This window comes from Syngnathus scovelli, chromosome 5 (genome assembly GCF_024217435.2).
Source record: "Syngnathus scovelli strain Florida chromosome 5, RoL_Ssco_1.2, whole genome shotgun sequence".
Lineage (NCBI taxonomy): Eukaryota > Metazoa > Chordata > Actinopteri > Syngnathiformes > Syngnathidae > Syngnathus > Syngnathus scovelli.
In genome coordinates this window covers 2,127,090-2,154,602 of record NC_090851.1, presented here as the reverse complement: position 1 = coordinate 2,154,602, position 27,513 = coordinate 2,127,090, and the positions used below count along the sequence as shown (strand labels likewise).

The following is a 27,513-nucleotide window of genomic DNA, read 5'->3' as shown; positions in this document are numbered from 1 at the left end:
GGTTCACGCACTCCAGTCGACCGCGGCGGCCGCGATCAGATGCGACACCATCTCTTAACCTTTGACCGACAACCTGGACGACGCAGCAATAACAATGGCAGTAAAAACGGTATATATAAGAAAATACAAAATAAAACGTCAACATCATGCATTTTTTCTCAATTCAAAACTGTCCCCAGGTGTCTTAACCTTTGCTTTCAACAGTGATTTTTTTTTTCATGTCCCCATTGTCTCATGGTCCGGAAAAGGGAAAAAAAATGCCTCTTTATAAAAATTAATTGCATCAATACACAATTATATAATCACCTATCTGCAAAGGGAAATATAATTGATCATTATCCTTTCATCCTCATACTTTGCGCTTTCGTCTTTCTTGCTTCTGCTCGTCTTCCGTACCATACTCGTATCTGATTGGTCAAACAGATGCTGGTCCAGTGCTACGTTCGCATCGTCTACACAACGTTTGAAAGGTACAGTGGGATATTATCACTAACATGTAATCAGGTGATGCTTAAAAATACAAACTACTACCTGCGCTCTGCAGTATTTAAATTTATTTACACGTTATATATATTCACTCCGTCTTCAAGTTGTCCTAACGAGTTCGATTAGCTTGTTAGCTGCTAATTAGCAAGCGCTATCAACAGGCATTGAATCCCACCAGTCAAGGCGGTTAGCCTCTACATGCTAATGTCGTGGTACGATGCAAAATTTAGTAAACATGTTAAGATTAACGGAGTAGATATCAACGTCGCTGGCGTGAAGCCTGTTTGGTTAGCCCAGCTAGTGACTAACGTGGCGAGCAGCTCGTGTGGCTAACCGAGAAAAGATGCTAACTTGGTCTAGTGGCGTTTATATGTTTACCCTTTTCTGTGAAGTCAATAAATTCTCAAAGTAATTATTAGTCCTCAAATTCAATATATTGCCAATATTTTAATTTTATTATTTTAAATTGATTAAATCTAGTTTTAAAAATAATTTTACATTTGTATTTAATTCAGTGATTTTGTTTTTGTACTAACAGAGCTAACCTGACTCATTCTCCTTGTAGCTACCTAACGCTGAGCCAGGATGAGTCTCAGAAAGCAGACACCCAGTGACTTCCTGAAGCAGATCATCGGCAGACCGGTGGTGGTCAAGCTGAACTCAGGCGTCGATTACCGAGGTCACCTAAGCTCTTCAACCTCCATCCTTGATTAGTTTTGTGAAGTCTGTGAGCTAATTACTTAAATAATATTGATCTGTGTTTCTAGGTGTCCTCGCTTGTCTGGATGGTTACATGAACATCGCCATTGAGCAGACTGAGGAGTATGTCAACGGGCAGCTCAAGAACAAGTACGGTGATGCCTTTCTAAGAGGAAACAATGGTAAGAGTCGCATTACGTTCCGTAACTCATTATTTTTGCCAAGATGTTGCGCAATAATAATAATAATTTGTCTCCACAGTTCTTTATATCAGCACACAGAAGAGGAAAGTCTAGTGATGCTATTTTTTTTGGGTGCCATTTTGGTTTGTTTCTTGTGGCTGTTATTTTAGTTTGACTGCAACATGAGTACTGAAGAATCTTTTGTAAATGTTGAATTGTGAATAAATCCTGAGTTTTGAGTTACATCCTGAGTTTGGAGCCTTGTTTTCATTCAATTTTGTGGGGCTTTATGAAAATACATTCATTAACCACGCAGGCGGTGTTTTAAATAAAATTTAAATAGTCATTGGTGGTACTTGGCGTAATATGTTAGAGAACCACTTCCTTTGATAAAACGCCTTAATATCTCGTTGCCGGTGGCAACCTAATGAAGCAATCATTCAGTTTATCCCTGAAGCAAGCAATAAAAAGACTGTTTAAACCGCGTTTCTTCTTTGGAGGGATTAGAAGCTAATAATATTGAACTAATTGCTCACAATGACAGAAACGCATAAGGAATTCAAATTTTTTTTTAGGGTGGGGGGCAGAAAATATAACGGGTAGGGACAAACTGGAGATGCACTAGTGGTCACGTAGTCTTGACGCCTGTTCACGTGCCGCAAAGTGCGGCGGAAATCCGTCACTTAGATGGCCTTCCAAAAATCCATTACTGCTTCTGGCGCGTTAGGAGCGCGACTGTGGGACGTATATAACACGTCAACTTCCACTTACGTAGCTGCCGGGGTCAGTTATTGTCTTAACTGCAGAGAGGAACAAGCGTCTATTCGATTAGATACAGTGGAAGCATAAAAATCCGCAAATTGACGCTTGATTGTAATTGATGTAAAAAAAAAAACCCGACTGAATATTTGCTAGGGGATTTTTTGTCCCCTCAAACTATACAATTTTTCTCATCGTCATGTTTGATTTTCCTTGTTTGTCCCGATGTAAAACGAGGCGCCTTATTTGGAGAGGTGCGCAATTTATTTATTTTTTTTTTTTTGTCAAGGCTATTACACTTTGTAAATTGAATACTGTATATCGGGCTTTTTTGTAACTTAGTCGCTGTTATGGCCTAATTAAACTAGGACCTCTTTCATGTGATTCATGAGGCTGCATGGTCATTGAGGGAAAAGCATTTTCTCAAGAGGGAGGTGTTTTTTTTTTTTTTTTTTTTACTCCTTTATGTTTTTTCCCTCCTGTTTTACAACCTGTACATGCGTGCTCCGGCCTCTCGGCAGGAGACAAAAGGCTGCCAAGGTCAGCAAGGCCCAGCTTGACAATGAAGGACACATTATTGATCAAACCGTGTGGAGCTACAGCTGTAAAGAAAAAACAAGAGTGCAGGGGTGGAGGGAGGGAGGGAGGTGGGGGAGGGTTGGGAGGGGGGGGGGGCATACAGGAAGATGTAGGCATTGACTAATGTGGACACACATAGAAATGCATTGCGCAGTCCTGAGAGCCATAATGGCGCCTGGTGATAGTGTGAGGCAAATATTTACCCACTGGAGCTATAGCCGAGTGTGACCCCGCGGTGAACCTTTCTAATTAAAAACATTGCACACACGTGACATGACATCATGTGCAGGGGGGAAAAAAAAATAAAAAGAAAAGCAAACAGATGCTCTCCCACTCGGGTGTGCGCAATTATACTGTATATGCATACATTTTTTTATTTTTGTCTTTAGCTGTATTGTACATCTTGCTCTGATTTGGTGATTTTGAACGGTTATTAAAAGGCAATTCCACACATACTTTGATACGAGGAATCCGATTTTAACGCGGAACGATTCGCTTTGGTTCCATTTAGTGGGATTCCAATCGTAGAAGGTAGGAAGGCTCAGTTGGAGAGGTATAATGCAATTATGAGTTTCTGGCTGAAAGCAGACCATTTTTCAGTATGGATTAACTTGTCAGTCCAGTGACTGTGGCATGTATAAAAAACGATTTTATGATTCAAATCCGTTTTCATTACACCCGTAATGGTTATGTGTTAGCGGATTGGGGCTGAGCCGAGCAGCGGATAGCAAAAAACCGGTGTGATTGACCCCCCCCCTCCCAAAAAATGTTAACACCTGCCTACCTAGCAACCTCTGGTGGTGTCAATCAAACGTGAGCATGATTATGTTTGTACTGGAAGTCATTAGATTGGCACCCTATGTTTTTTTTGGCCAGGATGCTACAGCACAAACAAGATCGATGGAGGCGAAAGGACAAAGGCGACTGGTGTTAAGGTGGCCACTTTGGAATGGTGTGAGGGGAATGCAATGCTGGGAGCACCACCATCTGTCTAAACCGCAGCACTACACCAATGGATTTGTATGCCGTGTATCTCAACAGCTACTACAAATCTTGAAGTCTGTTGCTAACCAAAACAGCAGCAGCCATTAAAGTATCTAAGAGCCATTTCTTTCTACGCCTTCTTTCTACATTTTTGATTAAAATCATTCCAACTTCAAACTGTTATCTCATTTACCATGTTTCTACTTTGCTAACGGTTAACATATGTACTGCTAGCCTAGCATATCAGCTCGTCATTAGAGATCATAAACCCATCAAATGCTTGCGTTTGTTGGGATTCGAATTGCGTGCAGGGGCCGGAGCGGGTTCTTTATTTAGCCGGAAGGACGGTCGACCTTCCGCAAAAATGCAACCTTCGCCCTTCTTAACGCGGGGAGGGAGTTAGGCCCGCCCCGCGTGCCAGCTTCCCCTGTGCCGCCTTGGCCATGCTAGCGGAGACGGGATGCAGATGGCGAGGGTCGGAGGGTGCGTGACCGGCAGGCGGCCTTCGGGGGGACCGAGAACAAACAATATCCGTACCCTCGCTGCGCCGTCATATGTTGTTGGCTAGTTAGCACGAGACGGAGCGACACAAACAGGCAGGAGAACAACTGTTCCGTAAAATATTGTACGAAAACAATTATTTTGTTTGAAGAAAATAGAATCAACAGGAGCTAGCTTGTCCTGATTGTTATAATGCTACCAAATAGCACGGAATCAATGTTTAAAACAGTGGCTTTTTTAAATTTATTTCCTTTTTTGCAAATGGCTATTCGTGCTCTCATCCAGGTTGGCCTGCAATCTGTGTTTGAAACGCAAACTAAGCCAGCACTCAAGCAATTAGCCTCCATTACTCTGGCACCTCAATTGCCAATTTGTCTGCAGTGCGAGGTAATCCACGGCTTGTCTGGCAAGCGCCCAAAACTTTAATATGTTTGTACGGTGGGGGGAAAAAAAAGAAGAATAATTTGTTGTGGCTTTCTCGCCAAGATAAATGCCGCAAGCTGCTGCTGTGTCATCGTGCATGAAATGTTGAGGAAGTGTTATAGGACCAAGACACCCACCACACGTTAAGTGTCCTAGTGTTCAGCTATCCCCCGTTTCCCCATCCCAGATTCGTCCACAAGAGAAAATTCGAAAGACTAATGAGACTATCATACAATAACACGGGTTTTGTTACATTTGTAACATTAAAGTCAATACTGTACAAAACAGCGGATCATTTATTTACTTATCTGTCATTATTCTAAAAATATTTAAAACAATTAAAAATAATGGAATAAAATAATTTTGAAAGAAGATATTTATTTTTTGGCAAATAAATGAATATTATGTGCCTGTACTTTTTTTTGGTCAAACCTTTTTGGAGCGCTTGAATCTCTATATTCAGCACTGAACCTATTGCGCTATCTAGCGGCTAATATTGGCATTGCATCAGCCGCTTCCCTTCCACAATTTTTTTTTCACTGAGGCCCTCTTGAATCCTCCTGCCAATTGACCTCGATTTTCCGCCTTTTTTTTTACACTGTCACCAAACAGTAAAGAGCCACCGGGAGATGCCAAATTGCTGTCAACGTCTCCCCACGGCTATTTGCTGACACGACCACCATCCCACCCGCCCAAAATAATAATAATATTAATAATAATAATAAAGATAATGACAAAAAGTAGGTCCCTTTTTCATGAGAAATCTCGTTTGAAGCCACTCGGAAATGAAAAATTTAAAAGACCTGGCTGCTTCAATGCCTCTGCCATGAATAATTAAAAAATACGCATTCCCGGATAATGGAGAAGTGGGACTTTCAAACGCGAGGATGTAAATTCATTGAGGAGGCACATATTTATCTGTGCGTGTGTTTGGTTGGTTGTCTGGAGACTAGACTGTAAAACAGTCAGCTCCAGTATGTCTCAGTGATAAACTTATTATAGAGGACAAAAACGCACGAGCAGTTTAAAAAAGTAATAAATCAAAATGAGTTACTCAACTGCAGCCGTGGGCGGGCAGCTAAGATGGAGGGATTCATCTGTTTATTTTTTTGCTTATTGTTTGGCATTTGCAAATGTTTATGGGGGTACACCTATTCATCAAAAAACTCATCTGAATGTTCTTTTTATACTCAGGCCAAAACGATCGGGTTGGTGCTGCTGTTTTGGTTAGCGACAGAGTTCAAAAGGGGCTCCAGTAATTGGCTTTTTGCACAAGGGTCCAATCGTAGATATAAGCTCCACATGGTTGCTGCGTAAATGATGAAGATGTAGCGCATCACCAAGCGCCGCCGTCCCCTCCCGCGCGCTCTAGCGGGCCACATAAAAATCCTCTTTAAGGATGAGTTCTGGCCCGCCGCCTCGTTGGCTTTATTCGCCTCCCCGCTTTGCTCGCAGCCCCCCCATTCCTCATCCCTCCCTTGAATCACGAGTCCTCCTTTAACACGTAGTGACTCACCCACGTCTCAGCTCCTCCACTGTAAAGTCCGCCGACAGCTTTACGAGCGCTGAGTGCGTGTGCGCGTCCGGGGCCGAAGAGAAGTGAAAGCTCAGGGCTGTTAAATCAGGACAATGTGCTTTTTGTGTCACTACACTGATGCTCTGACCACATTCTTCTCCTGTGTCCTTGTTCCCTCTCTCTTTTGCCTGCTTAAGTGTCCCCCATCTATCTCTCCTTCCCCTCCTCCTCCCTCTGTCCTTCTCACAGTCACTACCACAGCCCAAAATAAACGGCAGCCTCCCAAGTGCACGGTCAAGGCCAGGCGAGTTGGCGGCCCTACTGGTAATATTTGCTCTTTAGCCCCCCCTGGCTCTCAATTTATTGAATTCTTTCAAGCTTGGACGAATGGAATGGAGTGCAGTGCAGCGCCACTAGGGGTCAGGCTGACACCAAATATAATCAAATACCGCAGCGCTTTACTTTGTACTGTGACAGAGAAAAGCCCCGTTAATGATCAGGATATTGTAAAATTTAATTTAAAAATAAAGAAAGCAATAATATAATATGGCTTTGAACATGTAATAAATAGTAATTTATTAAGATTTTTATATTAAAAATAATAATAAAGGCTTTTTTATGCAATGCAAGACAGTAAACATTTTTTTTAAATCTATTTTTGCCTTGTTTATCTTAAATCTTTCCCACTTGAATGCTCATAAAAAGGGGTTTCCGCAAACTTTAAAAAAAATCCCTATTTACTACTGATTTTATTTATATAGGTTATTTGTTTCCTCAGATAGTTTACTTAGAAACTCAAGATGTGACCTACTTATTCAAAAATAGTTATGTTGTTTAAACCGCATACACTCACTGGACATTTTACATGACATTTAAGTTTGAACCATATCAGAATAACACAAATAATATCAAGGCAAAAAGTCCATTATTCATATATATCTTTTCACCTATCGGGGGGCCATGTCAGGGTTCCTTGTGCTCCGTGAAAGGCCCACGGGCCGCAGGTTGCCCTTCCCTGCTCGTGACACCTTCCAATGCACTAACAAAGGCCCCTTTGTGGTTCACACACAAGATGGTCTCTTCCCCTCTAGTTTTCACCGGCAGCCGGCTAACGGCGTTGTTGCTTAATGGCCGTGCAGGTAGATCGGTCCCTCTGGGCAAAAACACATTAACCTATTTGGAGGGCGTGAATTTGGGATGGTGTTATTAGCGGAACACTTGGAGCACCTCCAGCTTGTATGCTCAGCGACGCGTGCGAGGGATCTTTGCACGATCCGTCGGCCTTTTTTCTGGCAAACGGAGCCGGGGGTTCAACTTCATTTTGACGAGAGAGGGAGGGGGTGGGGAAGCAATTAAGCTGATGCCATCCAACAACTCCATCCAATTAGCCAATTAAGGCTAATTACAGTTTGAGCGTTTGGCACTTCCCATAATGAGCCATTTATCACAAGGCTTATTCTGCAGAGGACACCCAGACACAAGAAAAAAGGAAGCGGCAAACGCCCACCTCGACGTCCTCCAAATGCCTACTTGAAATTAGCCGAGCAAGGGGGCGGAGCCTGGGGCGAGCGTGGACATTGCCCCAAGAAAAGTGTAACCAAACAAGTTGAATTGTGATTGTCAAGATTAAAAACTTAAAAATTTATATTGGTTTTCAGGTTTTTCTTAAATATTTCTAACGTTTAGATTCACATTCTTAGGTTTTCTTTTTTTTTCTAACAAATATGTCGCTCACGTCAAGCACAAACCTTTCACCTCCATAATCGTCACTTTTCAGAAGACCCCCAAAATGCTATGTTTGTTCTAAAACTGACTTTTGAACTAAAATGATGTCCAAAAAATATAGGATGACATTTCTGTTGGCATTTTAACTCAAATATTTATGTGTTTGAACTTTTCAACTTTTGGATCACATTTTATGCTGAAAATTGCAGGTCACAATTCCAAGTCGTTCCACCTTTGGACCATCAGAGTTGCAAATTGTTCAACTTTTGGACTGTAGAAAGTCAGAGTGGCAAACACGGGGTCACCAGCGACTCAACTCACAGCACCCCGATTGTACTTTGGCACACAAACTACCTGGAGTCCTCCAGTTTCACCGGTGTAAGTGAATTTCCGTCACCGTGTGCATTATTCAAGCGGCGGGAATTATTTATCCGACGTTCATTATTTATATTTAGACAAGTTAGCTTGTCCGTGGGGAGCAGGTCTCATTTTCAGGCTGCTATTTTGTAAACAGGCAGTCACACGGGCGACAGTTCCTCTGATTTAAAGAGACAGGCCTACTTACGCAGAGTGATGCCTACCTTGAATTCAAATGGAAAGCCCATCAATTTTTCATCGTCCTCTTCCGTGCGACGTTTGCGTCGTCGTGCTGTGCGCGGCGCTCTCTTTTGCATCCCCCCCCCCCATAATCTGGACAATGGGGGACGGGGAGGTGAGCTGGAAAGGCCACAAGGGACAAAATGGTTACATTTCTCAGCATTTGAAAAGTTACTTAAAAATTAAACCGATGCAATTTTATTTGATTCAAAGTTTAGTAACACTTGATTTAAACTGTCTGAACTTCTTTTAGGAACCAGGAACTTTAGGGAGACTTTTGTATTTGGTTGTTGTTTGGAGGCGGGACAAGGTTTTTAAAATGTTTATGAAAATTCAACAGTCAGAATTCTACGATTTTCAAAATGTAGTAATTTATATCAAGGAAGATTTGTGCAAAAAAACAATTCCAACTGAAATTTTCATAATAATTTGGTCCAAAAGTAGAAAACTTTTGAGCTAAAAATCGGCCTAAATGAATAAGTAATTTGACAAACTGAACAAAAACATTCTGACAAAAGTTCCATGTAAATATATATATTAAAAAACATACAAACTTATGACATTTAGATTTTTTTTTGGGTCACATGGACATAAATTTTCTTTCCAAAATTTCACCCGCATCCACAAAAAGTAGGAAATATAACATCTTAAAAAATGACTCCCCTCAAGATTAACCTCAAAGGGTACTTTTAAAAAGTTCTCATGGACCAAGTGGAGGTCTGCATGTTGGTCCACATTGCAGCTAAGCGGCGGAGTAGAAAGACGGGCCGCATGGTCGGACCAGACAAGCGTGCGTGTGTTTGCTCGCCGAACAAAATGGCTTTTCAAAGAGAATAACGTAGAACAACATCTTGTCAGCTTTGAGACGCGCTTCTATATTTCTTTTCGGGTTGGCATTAATTTTGAAAGGGGGCGTTTTTTTCCTCCCTTTTTTTTAAAGAGTAGGCAAAAAAAAAAAAAAAAAAAAGGCAAACGTCTCCAAAAAAGACACGAAGCGGCGCGAGTGTCAAAATGGCGGTGAAGAATTGATGAGGACAGAGCGCGTCTTTGGGCGTCTGAGAGGACAAGCGCCGCTCAAAAAGGAAAAAGAAGTTCCACACAGATAAATTTTAATGCCCCCCTCGCCCGACTCTTGACAATTCTTTGTCACCCTTCTTCCCTCTTTTCTTTGTCTTCTTCTGCAATGACATCCAAACAGTCACATGTGGCGTGTACACACGGAGAAGAAAGATGATGGAGGAAGACTTGGGCGGGGGTCGGGGGTCTTTATAAAAGATTCATCACAAATGTCTCTAATCCACGACTGCATTGTCAAGAAGATGTTATAAAGCACACATTGTAAATGGATTCTTCCTTCACTGACTAAAGTCGTTTCAGTGCAGACACGAGAGGGGAGGGGGTAACCGGGACAATTGAGGAGGGGGGAGGGGCAGAAGACGAGTGCGAGCAGATGAGCAGCACTCAGCGTCGGGACGGACTCCGCATTATATGACGTCCCGTCCCCAAGCGCATTCCTGCTAATGTACGAGCTGGCCTTGCTCCCGCTTGGCGAGGTGGGCAGTGCCCCCCTTCCCACTCCGGAAAGTAGATTGTTAGTGAGAAATTCAAAATTGTTTGACTTTTTGGACTAAATTGTAGGTCAAATTTGTACTCTTGTTTGAAAATTTAGGCCGGAAATTTTTTTGGGGTTGTTTTTTTTGTTCAAACTCTGAAAATCTTTGCTTAAAATTCTAAATCTGGACTTGCCTGTGTTGTAAAAAAAATCAAAGCAAACACTTCATGCTTTGGATGATTTATAACAAACTCAAAGTGTGGTGTAGCCGAGCCAAGCGGTCGCTTTGACATCTTCGCGGCCCGCTTGGAAAGCTGAGACCTTTCGGCGCCGCTCGCCCGTTTATTGGTCACCGCGGGCAACGGCAGGTAAAACAATATGGATGCTTGATAACGTTAGCTTTGGCTGCGGGCACCCGGCCATCAATATCACACATCCTCTGCTGGAGGACACCAAATTTGAGCAGCAAAGTCCGCCGCCACCTTTCATCTCGCATCAAAATCAGCCGCCGTCGTCCCACAGCGACGTGACACAAAGCCTCTCGTGCTTTTAGTGGCACTTTGGAAGATAAGACCTCAGCGGAGCAAAGAATAATCACGCCTTTCTACTCTCTACTCGTCCCCTCTCGATCGCATTCCATATCACGTATGATTTATTCATTCCTTCGTGGGAGAGATGTGGGGGAAAAAAAGGCAAAGAAGTCACAGCAAAGGTGCCCCCCCCCCACCAATAGGTAATGTACTGGAACGAAAATACAAATATGAAAACACTTGATTGACAAAAGTATTACTTCAAAATCATATTCAAAATGTAGGCAAATTTAAATCGATAATACGAGAAAAAAAATCTGACCTAAAATTTTAACATAAATTTGGAATTCCTCGCAACTCTGAATTAAACTTTAAAAAACGTTGGTCAAACAATAAAACTGGGAATTATGATCTAAAATTTGGTCCAAAAATCAAGCAATTGCGAATTACAACCAGAAAATCTAAACCGACTTTCCCCCCAAAAAATATAAACTAAAATCTTGGGTCCTAAAGTCAAACAACTCAGAATTCAATTTGATCCAAAAGTAAAACAACTTTTGGGTAACAACCTAAAATGTGACTTTCTGTAACTGTAACAAAAAATGAAAATGCACTTTCATATCCACATCATTGTTTGACTCCTCACCAAACAGGATTTTTGATTTGAAGAACTGCCACAGATCTACAAAGTTTTACAAAAGCATCTTTTCTTATAATTTTTTTTTATCTATAACTTGTAACTCTGTTCGTGTCCACGTAAGAACCACTTAAGAGCGCCGATCTCCGCCACCCTTGCTCACATCTGTGCCCGCATCTGCGTCCCCAACTGGTGCAATTAAAAACACATGAACTCGGCGCAAGTTAGTTTACGGCGAGGATAATGTAGTTTGTGTGTCACCGTCAATCCGGGGCGCGGCGCCCAAACTTTCAAAGCGCGTATGAATAATTGGAGAGGAGCGCTAAAAAAAAAAAAAAAAGGGGGACGAGAGGTTGTCGGCGGGGCTGAGTCGAAGACGAAAAGGAGAAGTGTATGTGAGAAAATGACATTGTTATTCATGCGAGTCTTTGTCACATGTCGAGAGGCGGCGATGCGTTCCCCCAAGGCGGGCGTTGACACGCTGACGTTCAAACAAAGTCAACAACTGTTTTACTCTGATGCTCACTTTCAGTCTTGCTGGAGGCGAGGTTCGCCTGCCGTACATTTGCCTGGAACTTGAACATCTCCTGCCAGCCTAGCGACTTTGCGGTATTTACAGTACATGAAAGGAGCACGACCTCCGGGGAGAGGGTGTTTAAGATCCAACGTTGGTAGATCATTGCGGCGATAAGATCGTTACGCATTTAATGGTGTCAATAACGTGGAGGGTTGAGTTCACGCCGCTGATGTTCACTGAGAAAAGTTTACCCGACAACAAGGACCATTAGGAAGAAACATGAGGGTCAAAATTTGAAATGTTCTTGAAGATTAAAAGTTATCATTTTACAATTTTGAAGAAGTCAAATAGTAAAAATAATCTGGTCCAAAAGGAGCGCAAGCTACAATTAAAAAGGACACAATAAATAACACGTAGCTGTAAAATGAACCCATTTTCCTTATTTTTCACTTTCAAATGCAAATTGGCTGCTGCTTCATTATAACGTGTGGCAAAATTTCATTAGACACATTGATTTTCGGGCGGCAGGCCCCGTAGGCGCAAAGGTTTGTCTCCGTGCTAACTAACGTTAGTCGCGGCTTGGGGCTAGCGCTACGCGAGCGCTAGTTGGCACATCTGGAGAGGTAACATTTACATAAGCTTCTCTTTGTAAACGGGAACCTTCATTAGCATCGTGGCGCTTTGAACTGGAGAGAAGGCCGCGAGAGAGGCGCTACGGCGAATTAGCGAGCCGCGCTACCGTTTTCTCGCATCCTGTTTACCACGAGTGTTCCGGGAAGGCGGTGGAGTTTCACCAGTAAAGCAGATACTGATTTTCAATATAATTTTTTTTCAATATACATTTTTTTTCAACAGCTTTCAAGAAATTAAAGCGACCTAGCTTTAATGATAACAGACTAGCTGGCTTGACAGCTAGCTGAGATAAGTAAACTAGATTGTTGGCTAAGTTGAAGCTAGCCAGTAAGTTAGAAATTAGAAAAATATCACATTCAGTAGCAAGATAGCAATGTGGGTTTCACCTCCAACCAGTAAACACGTTTTACCTGAGGTCATCCCACCAGTCAAGTTGAATTATTCAACACTTTATGCATGATAGGGCACAAAATCACATTTCCCTCCTTCAGTACGGTCGCTTCATTTCTGCTTTTATTTTCATCTCCGGCTCACCACTGATCGTTTCTCACGTCAAAAGGTCACGACCCGAAGCGTTGGAAATTTAGGCCTGAAAAATTGACAGATTGGAAAATGAAGTGAAAGGTTTTCTTTTGGGGATGCTTGCACTCAGTGCATGTGTGTTTGTTGCTTAACGCGGTCTGCTTTACATTTTTAAAAAGCAACACACACACAAGACACATGGTGAGTAAATTATTGAAATTTTCTTGTCGAAAACCTGTCTGGCTCTTGTAAACAAGTGTAATTCGGTGCACGGTGAGCGCAAATACCGCATGTCCGTGTGTAATTTCGACATCATTTATTTATCCGGCCGCCTCCTGATGGGCTGACAGAGGTGAGAGATGCAGTGCGGGAGTTTACGCTCTAGGTCCAACATGCGTAATTCTAATTTAGCAAGAATATCTGCAGTACAAAGAGACCAAAGTATAATGTTTCACTGTATTTCAGATGCATGTACCAAATTTAATCATGGAACACGTTGGGTAAGGGACAGGCAGAATGAGTATGTCGACCCTCTTGTCAAAATGTCGACCTCAGGGCTCAGGATCAAAACGTCCGGGAAAACCCGAGCTGTTGTTTTAAATCGGATGCTACGCGACCCTTCCTTACCCAGCCCTAAGCGGAACGATGACAAGCAACCATCCGATTTCCTCCTTCGTCTCCCCTAAAAAACCTCCGGCCTCACCCCCCACACCGGCTTCACATATGATTAAGGGTCAAGCGTGCCACCTCATCTCCAGGCACTCATTAAAAAAAAAAAAAAAAAGTGGGGTGGGTTGGACAGAGGGGTGTGATCGGCGACAGGGAAGAGAAAGCGAGGCCGGGACGTCTACCCTGGCACACGGGTGCTAATGAAAGCCATGAATCACCGTGTGCTCTTTTTTTAAAAGAACATATTAGCGGCATCATTAACTCTGCACAAAGGCCAATAGACAGGTCGCCCCACCAGCAGGCTCCCTGCCCCACCCACTCGGAGCGTTCTTTGCCTTTCATATCCCCTGGAGCCACCCCTCATTAGGGGGACCAGTTTGACAGTGTCCCCCCGGATGGATTTGACTGAGATCTAAGGAATTAGCGCCATGCGCGACATGTTTAATTATATCTATGGAAACGTTAGCAAAAAATAAAAACAAAACAAAAAAAAAACTAGATAGACAGCTAACTGTATTGGGAACTGTAGTTAGCGAGAAAGAGAAGTAGCTAGCTAGCCAGCCAGAGAACGCAAAATGGCTAAGTTGAAGGGCAGCTACAGACAAACAGCAAAGAGAACTGCTTCGCTAATGAGCTAGCAACTAAAAGCTAACACAAACTGTCCCAACACGTTTGATTATCCTGCAAGTAACTTTTGCGAGGAAACGGTCAGAGTTAGCTATTTGATTTCTCAAAACCCATTTTGGCCGACACGCTCCCGTTAACCTGCCACTTCCTGTTTGCACCAAAACAAGCCCCCCCCCTCCCCACTTCCCCCCTGCAGACGCCCTACAGCGCCTGCCTGTGGTGAGTCTTCAGGGGCAGTGACCTTTTCACACAGCCTCAGGACAAAGTGGCTTGCCCTGGAGCGACAACCACCACTTTTTTACACCCACCCCCTTTCCCAAATCCAAGCCAACCTCAGCTACTCCAGGACCTGTTGTTATCACCCCCCCCCCCCACCTTCCAACGTACATTGGGGAGCAGACCCGGGCCTCATTAGGAGCACCATGATGAAACGAGCTGAAAGTCCTGAGCGCTGACTTGAATCACAGCAGCATGAACCGGCAGGGCTCATCTCATCGGCATTAAATCATAGATAACCTTTCTCCCCGCTATCTTCTAACCATCGACCCCCCCCCCCCCTTCCTTCGTCTCATTTTTCCAACCCCTTATTCCCCGCTTCCTTCTGCTGCGCCTATTACCGCTACGCCGCACAATTGTTACTCTTACCGCTCGGCTGGCAAAGAGGCATCAAAGTTTAACGCCGACAACTCGGCGCAGTTCTCGGTCGCATTGCGTGGCGTTGGGATTGTCGGAGATTTTCATCATGCGGTGCGATTCCATTTCTTATTCTGAACTTTCCCGCCAAGTAACACACAACTTTCACGCTAATACGGCGCGTAGGAGCCATGTTGTTGCTGTCCCGTGAAATTCACGTACAGGGGAGCTAAACAAAACTGAATTTAAAAAGACTGCAAGTCCAAAATCGTTATAAACCCGTTTGTCCACAACCCTGACAAGCTTGTGTTATTTTGGGGGCAAATAATTAATTAGGTGCCTCAAAGAAAAATCAACATTCTGTAAATAGATTTGTCCTGCTCAGCAATATAAATAATTAGCAAAAAAAGAATAATTCTATATATTTATGTCATTATTATTCTGCATTTTAAGTGTCTTTTTCTTTCTTCCCCCAGTGCTCCTTTGGCTTCTTTAATGTCGCTGCACTTTTTTTTTTTTTTTTGCGGGTCGATTATCATATACCCGCTCTTCCATCTTAAGGCTTATTAACCTTTTTGTTGGAATATCTGGAGCATAAAGGGCTCATTAAACATTTAAACACACACTCACCAGTATGAAAAATTAAGAAAGCCAAAGTTTTATTAACCTGTCGTCATACTACCAATAATAATAATCTGCTCTTGTGTCTTTTTTTTTTTTTTTTTTTGCACATTAAAGGATTTGCGCTGCATAATAAAGTATCTCGTCTTGCACTGATTAACTCCGCTTTAATATAACATTAGGTTTTCCCCCTTAAACTGGCTTTGTCGTAGAATTATGCTTTTAATACAAGGTGCAAACTTAGCAATGCGCGTCGCCCGCGGAAATACAGATTTCTAATTATCAGCCGCAGCTGCGCCAATTTTTATGAATAGATTAAGAACGGCAGCCGTCTTGACCCCTGCATAGGTGCAGTTGATCCACGACACTCTGGCATTCCAAAAGCGCCTTTCAATAATTTAAAGGTATAGTCGGTATAACGCTCGCGGTCGTTACGCCTCGCTGCTCGCTGATGACATTTTTAGACTTTTGGGCACTTAAACGTGTCGCTGCCGTCGAAAGAAAATCAAGCCCCCCCCCTCCCTACCCCGTTCCCGCTCGCTCTGATGGCATATCAAACCAAAGAGAGGTGTCGCTTTGATTTTTTGGGGCGGTTTGCGTGCCGAGCAGACTGGGAAGGAAGGATGGATACCTGCGGGCGCGTACACCTGCGTGTCAACGCGTGGGAGATATGCTTGTTGGGGGTGGGGAAGCATATGGATGCCTGGGATGGGATGGAGGACTGGGATGGAACAGGCTTTAATAGGACAAAAGTTTGGAAGAAATATTTTAGGATTAGGGTTTAGTTAGGGATTATTATTCTCAGGGACTGCCATAACAAATATGTAAAGTAATGATCAGTCAAGTCAGAAAAATAAAAACTAAGCTCTATAAATATGGCAAAGTATGCAAAGTTATGCTGATCTAGTGTGGATACAAATGTACAAAAATATTGGCACCAAGATACTAAAAGATATATAAAATCCTATATTTTAAATTGCATGCAAATGCAAATATTTAAATTGCAAATAAATGAATACATGATACAATATAAAAATCAGATCCAGAAATCCATTAAAGGACCATTTATGACATGATTTTTTTCCCATTCATATAAAATAACTTTAATTTTAACCGAATATCATCATGTGAACAATTGAGTAGCCATCCACGATGCTCCAGCCATTTCATCAAATCAGACATTTCCATTTTCCCAACTAAAAGCACAGCGCAAAATAAAGCCCAACAAATGGCCGTCCGGCGGGACGTGTGGGCAAAGCCGAATGTCATTCTCCTTTAAGTCATCTTCCGCCACGAGGCTGCGTTGAAAGCCCCCCAGCCGCCCCCCCCACCGTCCCAAGTGCGGCATACAGTATAGCTTGCTTCCTTAATTAACACTCACTCTGTGGTGTAGCGTTGCAATAGCCAATGAATATTTCAGGCCCCCCACGCCGCCGCCATTTTGAATAGGTCTTTAATCGAGACATTCCCGTCGACCGCTCGAGCATGAAAAATGCACCAGCCACTTAAAAGCAATGGCCAGTCGCAAGGAGACACTCCGACACCCCCTCAAGACCCGCCGTCACTCAGTCTCAGATGATGAGGAACTGCGTTTTCATCACACGCGTCCAGCTGGCGAGATTAGCCTAAAATGGTTTGATGGTGAAACATTAACTCCCTTTAAATCTCGCGCCCACCCGGCATTTTTCAAAACGGAACGCCGGGTTAATAATTCAAGCCGGGCACATTCGCCTCCGAAGCCGTATTAATCGTCGTGGCGACCCGACGCTCCTTTTGACGTATTTCAACTGTTATCTTGGGGATGAGCTCATTACCCACAGACAGAGACAAGACGGGCAAATGTGAGCGAGGGCTTAATGGAAAAGTGTAATACAAAAAAAAAAAAGAAATTAGCCCGGACACCCAAATTGCTTTAAAATTAAAGTCAAAATATCCAATGGCAGAAAATTTTACTGTCTCCATGCGGCAAATGACAAAAAATTTACATTTTCTTTTTTTAAATTTTAAAATATATTTTTCCTAAGTACAAACTGAAAGTGAATGCATTTGCCTATCTTGCAAAAAATACCTTTGAAAATAAGGGGCTAGCTAGTAGGCAAAATAGCTAGTAGGCAGCTAGTGCTAGCGGCTAATGTTAGCGGTAAACCGGACTTTACGAGGTAGCTTTTTAGCCTCGAAATGTATATAGGAAATATTTAAAAGTTGAAAGTGACATCCAGAAACGTTTTGATTTGTTTTAACGTTGTCTTTGTTGAAATAAGGTGAACACTAGTGTCTTCTTTGTCGCTCACATTCTTTTTTTAATAGCAAGTCAATGTCTCTCACGCTCTACTTCGACCTCCTAAGTCATGTTTGACTTACTGTCAACTTTAATATTGAAGCGTCTACGCATGCAGGCCTCGTCACATGCTTTAAACATGTCATGTCGCTGTAAACATGCTTGTATGTAGCGACACCACCTCCTCAGCATTCTGGACTCATCAAAGAGACGTTGCAGTATCTAAAGAGATTGTATAAGTGCTTTACTGACAGAAAGGTTGCTGAAGGTAAAAGTCAAATGGAGTTAACATTGAAAAGCTAATGAGGATTTCATAAATGCCAGGAGAAATTGTCACTTTTATGAAGTGGCATTTTGAAGACTGATGAATTCCACATCGCAGTTAGTGAGCCTGTATTGGTTTTTGGTTGGTTATTCCCATATTTTGCATGCATATATTTAAAAAAAAAAATTACATTGCCTGTCTACATGTGCTGCTGCACTGTGTGTGTTCAAATCCCCACCATTCACTTTAAAGGTTTATTCTGCATTGAATCATCTATGGCGTTTTGCATTGCCTACCAACAGGTGTCCTTCTTTACGACCAGCAAGCAATAAAAAAAAAAAAAAAAAGAAGCAATAAAGCAAACCTTGTTGTTGAAATATAAATAAACCTTCGACATCCCTTAATGAGCGTTGTTGCCTCTTCAGCCTTTTCGCAATCACATCTGGTCCAAGGCGTGTTAACACGCGGCGACCCTGCATTAAGGCCTCCCCCCAAGGTCCGCAACACACGTCCCCCTTTTGTCTCTAATGGACTAGTCGACTGCGACGACGACAACAAACGGCGACGAGAGTGATAAGACGGGGAGAAGTGAAAGTGATGTGTGTGTGGGAGGGGGGTGTGGGCGGGGGAGTCGGTGGCTGAGACAACAACTGACATCTCAGGGAATTTCACGGCGCCGGCTAATCCAATGTGATCGGCGGAAGATTTTAATATTTAAATAGGCCAGCAGAGGCACCAGAAGTTGCTAATTAAATTATAACTCATGCTTGAAAAGCAAAAGTGCATGTGTTGTGGGAGCCTGAATTATTCACGCCCGCCCTATATCTCGTCTTTCTGTTAACCTGCAGACAAATGGCACTTGCGACGGGGGCTTTTTAGATCTCTCCTTCCCTCTATTTATGTATAGGGTGTGTGTGTGTGTGTGTGTGTGTGGTGGCACTGTCAGATACAAGAGCAAGGCGGCCTTGTTAAAGGTGGGGCTCAGCCATCAGGGCCCAAATCCAAACAGACTGGCCCCACGATTGAACAAGTTAGGAATTAACGCTGTGCGCTTAATTGATTCCCTATTGCGCAGCAGTGTTATAAAAATAATTACAGTAACTACAGTAGTGTAAGGGATTACTTATTAAAATGTAGAATCTCGGTAATATTATTTAAAGATCACAAAAAAAAATGAAACAAAAAGGAGAAAGAAAAATGCAAATTATACATAAATATATTGTTCACTAATTGTGATGATCCAGACAGATGAATTATATTTTTCTATATTTATAAAAGTTGAACATGTCAATAAAACAATCTCTTGTATAACTGTGATAAATCCAAAATGTGTTATTTTATCATTTTGTTATAAAAGTAAAAGGCCTAACTGACGATATTTTAAATCCCTCTTAACTTTCAATAGTTATTTGTTAAGATTTTAATCAAGTGGAATGCCTGTAAAAAATTTTTTTAATCATGTGGTGTACTATTTTATCAATGGAAACAATGCCATAAATTATTTTTATCTTTTCTCCTGTTATTGGATGTTTTTCCAGTGGCTATTTGGTCATTACAGTAATTTAAATTAAAAAATAAATCACATAAACATGTCATATTTACCGTATATTAATTTTGCGAATCCCTCAACCCAACATCGCCACGTTATAAATAACACGACACGAGTCCGTGTGTTAATAAGGTGTCAGTAAAAATACATTCCAGCGCACTACATCATCCTCCTCCTCACCTGCTTATTAAATCTCCAAAAAGTATCAGAAAAAAAAGTTTATTAATGAATATGCCCTTGAAGGATGTATGAGACGCTCACAATATCTACGAGAAACGTGAAATATTAAGCGCGGCCGGCATTCATATTAATGGCAAGATTACACATACGTCGGAGGGATTCAATTAGAAGCGGGAGCCGCCATTGATGGCGTGTTCGTGTCAAGCATATAAATGTACTTATGGCTCCGGGTTACAAGATTTTCATTCATTATTTCAGAGATATTTATATATATTTTGTCCTCGGCCAGGTATGTTCGCTTTGGGCTACTCGGCCCCGGCGGCGTTATTCCCGAAAAAAAAAAAAAAAAAAAGGAATTACATTTTTGATGGGAACTAATTAGACGGACCCTGAAAATCCTCCAGACTGTTGCGTCTTTCTGAGCCTATCACTTATTGAGGGGTGCTGGCTGTTCTTCCCTGTGTGCTACGCAACAGTGGTAAATAAAGATAGAAAAAGTTTGGAACGGCTGTTTAGTTGTAGTCTCTTGAAGCAACGAGTCGCGTATGACCTCAAACTTTTCTAAAATATAACAGGATGCAGGAAAAAGTCTTAAAATCCTAAGTCAGGAACTGAACAGGAAGTCGGCCATTTTAGTTTGGCGGAGGCCTGGCAAATTAAAAAAGAAAAGGAGGGGGGAAATTTAGAATAAAAAACAACTTTCTGTTTTACAGATGGAGCTGAAATTGTGTGGCCATGTCTATCATAAAAAATTAAGACCAATTAAGTCGGCCATCTTGTTTTGGACTTTGTTGGTGGAAACTTTTACCAAAAAGGGGCTTTGAAATGTAGAATTGTTTTAATTTTACAATTCATGGCTCTCCGGCTTGATAGCTGACACGGAAAAACATTTTATGTTAGCACCCTTCTCAATTTATTTGTCCGATTTTGATGGATCATTTTTTTTAAGACGTTGATCAAGTCTGACTGATGTCTGGATTAAAAGTTAAACTTGAGAATGTTTATTTGAAAACTTTTGAGGACACGGGAACAAAAGACTTTTGGGTTCTATTGTAGTATCCGAGCAGCCTTTAGCCTCTGTCTCCTCAAATAGGAAATGTGCCCCGCCCTGGCTCGCCTCGGGCACGACAGAAACAAATAAACGTACTCAAATAATCGCCTTTAAGTTTGTAATTGTTGTGATCATAAAGCAACAACTTCTCAAGGAGCTGGCGCCGTTCTTGATTAAAGGCGGCGAGCTACTTGGGTGACAAGGAGGCATGATTAATTGATGGCAAACAGTGGAATTTGTGCGTGTTGCTTTGAATAATGTTCAAAAAGCGGCGGGCTGTAATAAAAACGCGGCAAGAAATTCCAGCTCATTAACATTTCATGGCTAAATTCTCTTTCATATGAAAGAGCCAATATAGGCTGTCACAATCCATCAGGTGTCCAGAGAAAGTGAGATGACACGCTGAAAGGATGGGGAATATGTCAACTGCGGCGCTCTTTCCACTTGTCACTTTGCCCGTGTTTGCCTTTAAGCCGACGCTGTTAGGAAATGTGGCGGCTTTCAAACACTTGGTGGGGCGGAGGAAAATAAAGAAAAAATAATAAAAAAGTGGTTTTGCCATCACAGAACCTTTGGCTGACAGGAGCCGCCACGGGAGGCGCACAAATTCGACATCGCTTGTGATTTATTTTCCGTCAGCTTCTCGTTAACGTTCGCCATCGGAGAATCGTCCCGAAACGAGACAATCGGCCGACGACAGCCTAATCCGAAAAAAGCTACTGGAATTTGCCAAACTGCCACAAAACGATGATATCTTGTGGCGAGCACTTTGGCTCAAAGTTTATAAAACAAACATTTGCGCTAAGTGAGAAAGAAAAGTACATCGCATCCGCGTTTCCTGGATTTATGTTTTCGTTTTCAGCAATGTCCAATGCGACTTCTTTTTGCAAACTTTAGAAGAATATGTAATTCCCGATGAGAATCAATGACGCAATCACACGGCCGTTATAATTTAACGAGAGAGCTCGGTCAGCAGAGAGGCCGAAGCGGAACTAGAAGGCTCCATTACAACACTAATGGCAGCGCACGGCTCTCTAATGGCACTCGGACGGAGTGGAAAGGAGAAAATAACGTAATCTTCGAAAATGCTGACCTTGGAAATGAGCCGCTTTGTCATTTTTGACTGTTTGCACCTGCTCGGAGTTCCCGGGAAGGCTATTCTGGTGGACCTCAATGCGGAACCGGTTTGGCTACGACCAAAAAAATGGCAACGGCGACCTCATGGAGTCTGTTTCTGACCGATTTGGCAGAATTTGTAGAGCGGCTTTGTTGCTGATCTTGCTCCGTTACTACACCAAACCCGAAACGCCTCGCCCCCCCCCCCCCTTCCGAAAGTTGTTGTAACCTTGTCGCTAACATGCTGTGACCCATTGCCTCCATCACACCCCTCCAGCCATTACCTCTGTCACGCTGCGGCCGCGGGGAATAGCTTGCATTAGTAGGGGGGAAAAAGTGTGTAGTAGGTGTGATATGGATGGTCCTCACTTTTAGAACAGTAGGGGGGCCGCTAAAGCCACACGAGGGTGATTGGACAACGGACAATCCAAATATTGGCTTTTCATCGTGAGGGAGTTATTATTGCATTCACCTCATCAACGTTATGAACCTCATGGTGGCGTCAAAGCACTATCTTTACATTCGCCATCGCTTTGATTTGACCACAAATACAGCAACAAAAAAAAAATTCAATGAAGGACAGATCCTTCAATTGCGAACACACGTCGGTTGACTGGATTTGAAAATACGATACCGATATATCTGTTTGAATGCTACGGAGAAAAACAATCACGCCGGCCTCCACCGCACGCTGATTAAGAGCGACTCGTACCTCATCAAGCCTCCTCTCTCCGGAGACGGGAGGGCCTCATTACGACAGACAACAATGACACCGTGACTCCCGTGCTAATGGAGTCGCAAAAGTTGCGTCGCCGCCCCGGACCGCGAGCTCGCGCGAGCGTGAAAGCCGACGCGATGGCAATGCCTCGTGGGCAAGTATTATTCTGACTGTATATCATTAGCGGGAGTGCGTTTTCTAATTAGCGACGGGGCGGAATAATGAATACGGCTCCATTAATCAAAAGGTAATATATGTAAAAGTAGTGTTTCGTGGCCTCGGGGAGGAAAGTGAAAGGTAGGAAAGAGAAGAAGGGGGGGGGGGCGATGTGAAAACAGCAACGGTGACGAGAACATTGCTTTTAATATCCATTTACACATATTCTTTTTTTTCTATTTACGCTCTTCGGGGGCCAAGGCCTTGTGCGCTTTCTCTTCAGATTGCGCCGCAAATTGTCAATTGTTGTGTATTGTGTGTGAATTCCCTGGCTTGGACGTCCCGGAAGATCCTTGGCGGTCCAAGTCCGGGTTTTTAATTATCCACAGGCTATTCATAAGATGAGGTCCCCGGCGATGTAATCATTAATTAACAGCATTGTGTTGCCTTGCCGGTGACTTCATCATTGGTGAAATTTTGGGAGTTTTTCTTTTTTTATTCAATGGAGAAAGAGTTTAAAATTGATAGAAAAATAGCTCCACTTAACTAAATCTTATTAATTATTATTATCATTCTTCTTATTATTATTTTAATTTAAAAAATCAATTTAATTTAAGACATTTATTCCTTACAAAGCCATAATAATTGAATTTGGTGAGATGGAAATGAGTGATTTCTTACTTGTGGTAGATGCAGAGGAGGCTTCACAACAACATCGAAGTGATTTCCCGGCCTTGGAAGAAGCCTCTTTTCAAACATTTGCACCTCGCGGCCGAAAGTGAGCCGAGCCGTCTCTTCGTGACAGAGGCGGCTTTTCGCCGCATCCTCGGATATAAATAATCTGCAAATGCATAAATCTGTAAAAGGGCAAGATGGGGAGTCAATCCCTTTTGAAATATACATTGGTTTTTCACAGAAAAAGACAGCTGGGGGAAACACAGAAGTCAACTTTGATCACCTCAAGTGACGCGACACGGTTTGTTAGCGTTTCAAATGTATCAACACCTCCCTGACTGTAAAAATGTTGACATTGTGTCATTTTATGACATAATTTTCTTCAAAAGCGGCCTCCGCTCCAATAATTGTCCGCTTGGAGACATAAAGGCCTCGCCTTGCATAAACAACGCACAGCTGGGTGGCCATTTTTCATGCCTAACAACCTTGCTAATTAGCTAACGCGCTAACTAGTCAACTATCTACAGGACTGGAGCAACCAGTTTAAACTCAGATTGAAATGTTTAGCGTGGCATTGAAGAAGAAAAAGAAGAAGAAAAAAAAAGAAGAAGGGCTGAAGCAACAGACAAAAGAATAAACTTTTGCTGGATTATTCTGAAACTGGTAAAATTGGGCGTTAACACATCGACCAAGGAAGAAGTCAGTATTCGAAAATATGCACCAAACTTTAATCCTTGTAGTTTTTAGTTAATTAGTTCGGAAGTAGCGGGTTTTCCAGTTTAAGTTAGTTCGCAGGGTTACAATTCAACTAAATATAACGTGAAATAAAAATGTTTGCAGAACTGTTTCTTGTGTTAGTATGTATTATATGTAAGATTAATCAAAATTATGAATAATGTCACTAAATTTAATGAATCAAATTAGGAGTTTCACTTTTTGAATTCAACTGCTAACATGTTCTGCAAATTGTCATTTTTTTTTTGAGGCACCTGTAAACGCCCAAACCCCCTTTCAGCGCACGGTTGGAACAAAATCCCCCAAAATTTAGCCCTCTGCATCACCACCAGATGGCGCTTTTGGCCTTCACATGGCGCTCATGCAAAGCGGCATTGCCATGAATGAAGTGATCAGGTATCAGGCCCATATGGGAAGATCCGGCGTGATGTTCCCGCACTCCTCGAGGTCCATTATTCATAAGGATGCCTCGCGGATGCTAATGAATTCTTTCTGCAATTATTAGCATTCTGTCAAATATTTAGCATTATAGTTTATTCATCCGACACGCTGTAGCCATTCGCTGTCGTGCGTGAATTATGCATACGTCTGCTTTAATGCAGCGTGCGCGTTGACACCGGCAAACTCTCCAGTCAAAATACATTGCATCCTTGTTAGCTGTTTGAATGTAAAGCATTTGTTTTTCTGGAGGATCGGGCGCGCGCGGAGAGCAAGGCTCAAGGAAGCGCCACTTCACGGGGCCCCGAATTCCCAGTGGCGGTGATCTGGACACCGACTTCATTACTTGTACTCAAACAGAAGACAGGATAGAACCAGTGATGTACAAATATTGTACTTTGTTACTAGAATGCTAAGGTCAAAATTGACAGCGATAAAAAGATTCTAAATATCCATCCATTTTTTGAATCACTTATCATTGCTAAGGTCGCATATTGTCTGATTCTCTCTCTTATGTGTATACTCTCTCTCTCTCCCTCTTGTGTGTACTGTATATACTCTCTTTCTCTCTCTTCTCGCTCTCTTTCTTTCTGGCTCTGTCTCTCTCTCTCAAACGTTGGAGATTAATCTAATTTATGAAAAGTGATATCATAAGTATAGGTTGTGAGTACTTTGCAAAATGCCCGAGTTGCCACGCAAACAAATGGAATGTCGCGAGCCCACGGCTGCAGTCCTTCACGCTCCCGCGCTCATTGCTAGGCCACCCCGAGGGAGCCGTGTCCTTCACGGGACTTCCACCTTGAGCTGCCCTGTTAGCGCCTTTTGCTACCTGCCTTGACGAGCATTGGAAACAGGAAAAAGGCACAAGGCAGGAGTCGCTAACTCAAATGACGCATGCTTGCCCTCGAGAGGAACGCAAACGTGTTTTCAGGAACATTTCGAGGGTGTGGAAATTTGGCGATTCATTTTAAAATGTTTCTTAAAAACCGTAATCGTACAAATAAAATGCTTCTGTGTGCCCGAGCTTCAAATGAGCAAACAGTTGTGTTGCTTGCAGAGGCTCAGAGCAGTCTGCCCTCAGTCTACCTCCCGAGAGGAGGTCACGGCTCACGTGGCCGACACCAAGGACCACCACAGAGGAGCGCTAATTACGACAATAATGAAGCTGGATCGCGAGTCCTCGTAGGCTACATCTGTGCGTGCTAGCTACCGACGTGCATTTCGCCTGTTGTTCCAGATTAGCTCGGAGCCGTACCCCGGACTCCACCTCGGAGAGTGTCAAAAAGCAAACGAGCGCTAGCCCGGCTTGGCTAGCCCTTAATGAGCAGACGTTAGCGTAAACACACAACAACGCTGTGGGGAAACAGGGAGGGTCGGGTCAGGGAAGTGATGTTAGCGGTAGGGTAGCTAGCAGACCGGAGCTGGGGGTTCCTGATTAGTGCGCATAAATAATGCAACGGACGACGCTGGCGGGAGGAGGTGATTGGATGGGTGCGGTGTCATGATGATGGGGGGGGGGGGGGGGACCTTTGTGAGGTCGTAGCTTTTAAGTCAATTAAAAAAACCTGAAGCATGACTACTTTGTGTTAATAAACCAAAGGTTTGACAACCCTGGGAAATGAATGTTTGGCCTTTCCGGTATTTGCTATGCCTTCATTATGTTTCTTAGCATTTTTAACGAAGACTAATTAACTAATCTGAATGTAGGTATTTTATGTTTGTAATCCAAGTTGAAGAAACGTTTGTCAACTCCGCTGCTCTTTTGATTGATTAAGCAAAGACTCTCAAAACTGTCAAATGCAAAGACGTATATGAAAATGTACTTTGCCCCTATAGCCTCTAGCATTAGCCTCACCTGTCCACTCAGAGGACACGATAGCGCCTCATTGCTTATTAACCCTTGCGTGGCTGCAGGCCGCCGTCACAAACGGGGATGCCGGTCTGCTTGAGAGACAGGGTTCAAAGGTCAAACCCATTACAGAGAATTGAGAGACTTTCTGTTTTGGTGGGAGGACATGTCAAATGTTGCTATGGAAACACAGACTATGAACTCTGGCCTCTGTGAACTTCAGTCGAGACTGGTGGACTAAAGTAGAGCGAGACATTGGGATTGGTTGTGGGGGCACTCAATCAATTTGGACAAAAGTAGTTAATGTGTGAGGAGGACAACATGGGCAGTCAGTTGTCACTATAATGCAGAGTTCAGATTGCCTAGCCGACCACCTGCTCAAGATTTTGTCCAACAGACTAGCAAAAGCTAATTTGCCAGTTTTCTAAACAAATTTCCGACAAACTTCAATATGGAAGAAGAGCAAACTGTGCCATTTGTGACAAATCCAAATTCAAATCAATTTTTAAATCCACTGCACGGGTCTGCGCCCTCAAGCTAGAGAGTGCTAGAGGGCCCGGACCTCCGCCGAGGCCAAAATGTCACTTAAGTCTTTTTTTTTTTTTTTTTTTTAAACAGGCAAATGAATAAATAAAAACAGGTGAAGGCCGGTACTCTCTTCAGTGGTGTTGTCCAACTATAATTTTGTTCACACAAGCTCCATCCATGTCAATGTAACTATTCAAAAATATTTTCGTTATATGCATTTTCTCCAAGAGGATACAAAGGGCAAACAGGAAAGAAAGTGAAACTATAACCTGGGATGGACGATCCGTTTGCGAATTTAAAGGCACATCGTTATGTTTATGGAAAAACCAACTAAAGATGAAACAACACCAGTAATTGCCAACCAAAAGCCGATACAGCCCTTTTCCCTGTGTGGGCACACACAATGACAGCCGAGAGTCAAGTCCAGATGAGGGCATGCATCTGTAACCGAGAGCGAATCCATATTACATGTGTAGCGCTCTGTCTGTCTGGGTCCCGGCCATCAATTATGAATAGAAATATACAGCCTGCACAAGGCAGAGGCCCTGGTGTCAGGCCACTTGTAAAGGATTTCATAAAAGGG

The 27,513-nt window shown here is 42.8% G+C and overlaps 1 protein-coding gene and 1 long non-coding RNA gene across 4 annotated transcripts in view; one reads left to right on the top strand and one right to left on the bottom strand.

Annotated features, from left to right (window-relative positions):
• LOC125969580 (uncharacterized) overlaps positions 1–27,513 on the bottom strand; it is a 48,518-nt gene that overhangs the window by 2,658 nt on the left and 18,347 nt on the right. The window contains exons 4-6 of one of the 2 annotated variants that reach the window (XR_007481621.1): positions 23,387–23,562; positions 8,436–8,571; positions 2,578–2,728 (exon numbers count right to left, since the gene is read on the bottom strand). This is a non-coding gene — a long non-coding RNA (uncharacterized lncRNA). Of the gene's footprint in view, positions 1–2,577; positions 2,729–8,435; positions 8,572–23,386; positions 23,563–27,513 lie in introns of those variants that run through there. The other variant, XR_007481623.2, reaches the window with a different exon arrangement.
• lsm6 (LSM6 homolog, U6 small nuclear RNA and mRNA degradation associated) lies at positions 319–1,610 on the top strand. Of its 2 annotated transcripts, none has more exons than XM_049721806.2 (4): positions 319–470; positions 1,052–1,165; positions 1,254–1,367; positions 1,447–1,610. In XM_049721806.2, the coding sequence occupies exons 2-4, from the start codon at positions 1,072–1,074 to the stop codon at positions 1,479–1,481; spliced, it is 243 nt and encodes an 80-aa protein (XP_049577763.1). In that variant the 5' UTR covers positions 319–470; positions 1,052–1,071; the 3' UTR covers positions 1,482–1,610. The 2 variants fall into 2 exon arrangements, with proteins under 2 accessions (XP_049577763.1, XP_049577764.1); XM_049721807.2 differs by having other exon boundaries at positions 435–504.